The 6,141-nt window shown below is 42.3% G+C and overlaps 1 protein-coding gene across 4 annotated transcripts; it reads left to right on the forward strand.

Moving 5' to 3' along the window:
• Nucleotides 1-1,280: 1,280 nt before the first annotated feature.
• On the forward strand, nt 1,281-5,876 carry LOC125525742 (ABC transporter G family member 1-like). Of its 4 annotated transcripts, XM_048690748.2 has the most exons (9): nt 1,281-1,777; nt 2,324-2,403; nt 2,474-2,938; nt 3,040-3,126; nt 3,326-3,457; nt 3,552-3,740; nt 3,833-3,919; nt 5,135-5,168; nt 5,370-5,876. In XM_048690748.2, the coding sequence occupies exons 1-9, from the start codon at nt 1,405-1,407 to the stop codon at nt 5,801-5,803; spliced, it is 1,881 nt and encodes a 626-aa protein (XP_048546705.2). In that variant the 5' UTR covers nt 1,281-1,404; the 3' UTR covers nt 5,804-5,876. The 4 variants fall into 4 exon arrangements, with proteins under 4 accessions (XP_048546705.2, XP_048546704.2, XP_087391853.1 ...); XM_048690747.2 differs by having other exon boundaries at nt 5,135-5,876; XM_048690749.2 differs by lacking the exon at nt 5,135-5,168 and having other exon boundaries at nt 1,282-1,777; nt 5,370-5,500.
• The last annotated feature ends 265 nt before the right edge of the window (nt 5,877-6,141 follow it).

Below are 6,141 nucleotides of genomic sequence, written 5' to 3' on the forward strand. Positions count from 1 at the left end.
ACGTACAACTTATTTGAACGGCCACACGACCTGGCACACTGATGCTTCTGGGCTCCAACGTAGTCATCTGTCCAACCAGCCGGTCTTGCTTCAGCCCGTCCAAGCGCTTGGCCACTCACACGACTTTGCCGCCACACGCAGCACCGCAACCTCATGCTGCCGTTGGCATCCCAACTTCTCTGAAGCTTCGCCGGACTAGCTACTTCCTAGACTTGCTACATGCATAACGAAAAGCAAACTATGCAGATACATGAATCAAGATTAAAGCTAACAACTGATAGTACCATCGCAGTGCTCCCGAGGAGGCAAGACCCCTTCCTATCGTGTGCCAGTTCCCTGCATTTCTCTGTCGAGACTCACGTTGCTCGGACTAGACTTTTCTACTCCTGCTTGAGTGCAGCATGGAGAGGGAACGACAGAAATTAAGAGGGGCATGGCCAAATTACCGGTGACCACATTTTTGGAAAGAGAGGAGCAGAAATTTAGACGGAGACCTGTGTGGTATCCATGCATTCCTTGGAACATTTTTTTTTTGGAGAAATCAGCCTCCAAAGTTTTGCACGTACGTACATCAGCTCCTGGGTGATTTGTTCGAGCGGTCAAAAACCAACATTAGCTATTATCTTTAGCTTGAAAAATCATCTTATATTCAAAGGAAATAGGTAGCATCCACTCATAATTCCCTAGTACTGGCAAAGTCATGACCTCTCACATTGTTTAACCTATATAGAGCAAATAATAAAGCTAGTGTAAAACAACAAATTTTACTCTGAAGATATAAGTGAAACACAAGTAAATGATGAAGCCGCGTACAATTTTCTTCAGGCCGGTCCGTCGCGGGCAAAGACCTCTTCAGGCCGGTCCGTCGTGGGCATCCGGAGGAGAGCAACGAGGAGATTTCGACCGGTGAACCGGGTGTCTGGCGCTCGCGCCCATGGCGTTCTTCTTCCTCCACACTCTGCAATTTCCACCACGCATACCTAGTCCAGAGCAAAACTACAATACATTGGTCGCCTGCCGTGCTCTGGCGCTCTGGTGCTCAACTACAATACACAATACATCAGTCCAGAACACAACGTGCAGATGTCTGGTGCTCTGCAAGACGCATCTCACCATCGCCACTGGAAAAGTTCTTGACTCCACGTGGTAGTTTGGACGTTGTGCTTGACTCACAGTGCTTACTTTTACTATTCCTTTTTTTTAACAGAAGTGCTTACTTAGTGACACACACACACACACACAGGCACGACAAAAGGCACTATTTATATCACCATTGGTTGAGCCCAAGCGTAAAGGCCTAAACACATAGGCATAAGGGTTTGAATCCTCTAGATAGAAACAAAGGGAAGAAGCTTGCGGCAGTAGGACCCGTTGTACAAGCAGGGAGTATCTTTCAGCATCAGCATGGCGACCTCGCTGCTACCACGCTGGGCACCGACGCCGAGCCAGTCACAGCCGCGGTGGGGTCCTTCAGCTGCCACCGTCACAGGGGAGCTAGAGCCGCCGGAACCACCGGCCGCCGAGGTGGAAAGCGCCATGGGTAGCAGCCGCGGAATTCATTCCGAGTTTTACGACATCGATCATCGTGAAGGCCGCCCGGAGGACGCCGCTCGCTATGGCAGCGTGTGCATAACGTGGGAGGACGTGTGGGTGACGGCGGTCGACGGCAGGGCCACCATTCTGCACGGCGTCAGCGGCAGCGCGCGACCCGGCCAAGTGCTGGCCATCATGGGACCCTCCGGGTGTGGCAAGACCACACTGCTCGACACCTTGGCCGGTAACCCTATTTATTGCTAGATTTGGCACACTCACTTACAGTTGCTAACATATTAATATTGCAGCAGAAATTCAGCTAAAAATTTCTGCTAGAAGCCTTAAACATGTCCGTTGATCCGAATAGTATATCCAAGCTGCTACCAGTAATTAACATGTCAAATAGTACAGTTTACCTTGTGTTTTATAGTTTCAAAAGAGCGACGTGTTCACGTTCCCATAAGGTTGCCTCCCCCCCCCCCCCCCCCCCACACACACCTTGACATGAATTCTAAGATATAATATGCGCCAGCGGTCACTTAACATGCCTGAATCAATATTCATGGATATATGAGTGACATACTTGACATCGGAATGTAAAAACATATTGAAACAGAGAAGTTGCAAACAGAAAACAGAATGCCTTCTTGAAAACAAAAAATATTCTTCTGATTAATTCTCAAACCTAACTGACATTCAATTGCAATTTTTGGAACTTTAACATATTGCCAGTTCTATTAGAGATTCTGTTTTATTAATAGGAGCTGTCTCGATCAATGTATATACACAGGGAGACTGGACAAGAACCTGAGAAGTAAAGGAGATATTCGGATAAATGGCCAGAGACAGAGGCTCACCTTCGGAACCTCGGTAAGATTTTAACCTTAATTTCAAATGCACAATAAGAAGATAGATTAATAACATGAAATGATCAATTCAGGCATATGTGACGCAAGAGAACATGCTGATGGCCACACTCACGGTGCGTGAGGCCATCTACTACTCGGCACAGATCCAGCTGTCTGACACCATGCTGCTTGACGATAAGCTGGCCCGCGCCGATGAAGCCATCCAGGAGATGGGGCTCACCAGCGCCCTGGAGACGCGCATCGGCGGGCGCAATACTAAGGGCATCAGCGGCGGGCAGCGGAAGCGTCTGAGCATCTGCCTCGAGATCCTCACGAGGCCTCGGCTGCTATTCCTGGACGAGCCTACCAGCGGGCTAGACAGCGCCGCCTCCTTCCATGTGATGAACCGCATAGCCGACCTCGCTGCCAGGGAGGGCATGACCATTGTGGCTGTAGTGCACCAGCCATGCAACGAGGTTTTCGAGATCTTTCATGGCCTCTGCTTGCTTGCCTCCGGACAGACAATTTACTTTGGCCCGGCCACCAATGCCAATGAGGTAATTGACGTCTTCCTTTCCTTTTGTACTACTACGATGAGACGGATGATTATAAATTTAGTTTGCTAAGAATTTTCATGCACAATACATTATATTTGCAGTTCTTCGCATCAAATGGCTACCCTTGCCCACCAATGAGAAATCCTTCAGATCATTTCCTGAGGACAATCAACAGAGATTTTGAATTGGTATGTAAGATTTATACAATCATCCACTTATTATGCTTCAATCATTAAAGGTATGGAATTAGGGAAATATATATTTAAATTAGAATGAAATACTTGTCCATATAGGCCTACTACCGCGTCGTGCATGATACTATAGTATGACTGAGATAATTTAATTCATGCAAAACAACATTTTATTGACATGGTAATTAACATACAGGAAAGTGGAGAAAGAACAATATCGTCCAAGCCATCTCCAGCAGATGAAGCAATAGAAGTTCTGGTAAATGCCTACAAATCCTCCAATACTTCTGAAAATGCCAAAAAGGAAATGCACGACATAAATGAAACGGTTAGTGTTATTCGGTATTTAATTTGTTTAAACTTTTCATGGATATGTTATCTACGTGAGATGAGATATGATATTATTTGGCTTGCTAACCCAGGGCGGAGTGATGATCAGAAGAAACCAAGCCAGTTTTGTGACAAAGGTGTTTGTACTCACCAGAAGATCGTTCGTGAACATGTACAGAGACGTCGGATACTACTGGCTACGTCTTGGCATCTATATTTCCATTAGTCTATGCCTTGGTACCATATATTACAATTTTGGATATGGATACGATTCTATTCGTGTAAGTTAATGATTAGATCTTGTGTTATTGTTGTCACATATGCACTAGGCTAATTGGAAAAGCGACTAAAGTTTATTGCTCCGCTGTTTCAGTCCAGATCATCAATGCTAATGTTCACCAGCGGCCTTCTAACATTAATGGCAATTGGAGGATTCCCTTCCTTTGTGGAGGAGATGAAGGTATCAACCTTTTATGTTTAACTCTATATATATGACACCAATTTTGTGCAGGAAGAAAATAGGAAAACACTGATGGTTTAGTAAATTTGACTGTGCAAAAACATCACAGGCTGGTATAATGGATAAAAACTTATCAACCTAGTTTGATCAGGAAGTGACATATAAAATTACGTCAACCACAGTAACCTAGTAGGAGTGATTTCCAGAATTAATAAAATATCCTAGATTTATTTACTTCTTGGCGTCCAAAACGAAGTTGTTGAATGTCAATCAGGTTTTTCAAATAGTAGGTTAATCATCTGATTTATTGCTATCTACATACCCAGTATATTACTTTATTAATTGTGAAGCTGGCACAAGACAAATACAAAAATATGTATTATATGGACTCAAGTGAAGTCGAGCGTGAAATTACCTACCAACATATCTGAAATACATTAATAGAAAAATGCCCAAGTAGAAAATTGCAAATTTGCCTGCTCTACATTGTATATTATCATAGAATCTTATATTTGACTAAAATAAAAAAAGAACTACCCTGGAATTCACTAATATATATATATATAGGTTATATGTGTTTACTTTGTTGTCACCAAAAGTTTGGTTCTGATTTTCTAGCTGTTACTCTGGGATTTTTACCCTTTTTAATTAACTGTATGAGGCGGCAGATGTTTCTACCCAGCAACATAAATGTAATGGCACATGCTATTTATATCCCCATATAAGTCGCATATCTTTTACAACAAATCATATATACCTAAATAGTTGATCCCCACTATCTCAATTCTCTTAACATGGATATATGCCAGTCAACACCCACATTATCAATCTAACTAATTATATCTTTCTTAACATGCATGAAAAACAACATTTATATTTTCTCTAAACATGCACATATCCCAATGTGCCACCTCATCAATCACACTAATTTTATCTCTCTTAGCATGCGTGAGAAATTCTACTTATGTTCTATATATAACTATATAATATCAAATATAATATATAAATCTATTTTATTTTCACTCAAAACATAATGCATCAAATCCCCGCAGCAATGTGCGGGTTATCGTCGAGTTAGATATAGTTTTCCAAGTAGCATTCAAAGTTTCTCACTACTTGAGGTGAGGAGTTCATGAAAGCGATGTGCACATTCATTAAATAGTATACAATTGAATTGGGTTCCTCTCACTTGTAGTCTTGTTTATGGTACCCCAGATATTCAGGAGAGAGCGGCTAAACGGGCATTATGGTGTATCAGCATTTGTAATCTCCAATTGGTTGTCAGCCACACCATATCTTTTCCTTATTGCTGTATTACCTGGTGCAATAGCCTACTACCTGTCTGGTCTAAAGAGAAGAGCAGACCATTTCGTATATTTTACGCTTGTCCTTTGTTCGTGCACAATGCTAGTTGAAGGCCTTATGATGACCGTAGCTGCTATTGTGCCAGATTTTCTGATGGGCATCATCACAGGTGCTGGAATACAAGTTATCATGTTGCTCAATTGTGGGTTCTTCCAAATACCTAGTAAACTGCCAAAGATAGTATGGAAGTACCCAATGTTCTACATATCTTTCCAGAAGTATGCACTTCAGGGATTTTACAAGAATGAGTTCTTAGGTTTGGTGTTCCAAAACAACACAGGAGTTGGTGAGAAAACAATAACTGGTGAACAAGTGATAAGTAAGTTTTTTGAGACAGAAATGGGGCACTCAAAATGGGTGGACTTTGCAATTCTATGTGGAATGATTGTAATATATAGGTTGCTCTTTGTAGTGATTATTAAGGTTGTGGACATGTTAAAGCCCATATCCAAGGGTGAATCATTTAGGTGCCCCGCTCATTGTATTTGTGGCATGGAAAAGCCGTGTACTCGCCTTTAATCTCTGTATGAAAATAATATTGTAAGATGATATGGGTACTACTGATGAAATAAAAGGCAAATAAAAGATTTACTGTGACATATCGGATTCATCTTTGTGTAAAATTATGAGACCCCCGGTGTTAGGCGAGGAACGATGACCAACTATAGGGGTCAATTCCACCACACCAGGGTGACACCGTCTACCTGATTGTCTGTAACAACAAATTGCTAATTTTTTGTGTCCAATGGTTGTACGCTGGGAGTTAGTGAAGAATTACAGTGGAGATGAAAAGCTTGAGAACTTTGGAGAAATCACAGAAAAATTGGTGCCGTGAAATGTCGAAAAGTCAGGAAAAA

This window comes from Triticum urartu, chromosome 7A (genome assembly GCF_056163025.1).
Source record: "Triticum urartu cultivar PI428250 chromosome 7A, HENAU_Tu73, whole genome shotgun sequence".
Taxonomy (NCBI): Eukaryota; Viridiplantae; Streptophyta; class Magnoliopsida; order Poales; family Poaceae; genus Triticum; species Triticum urartu.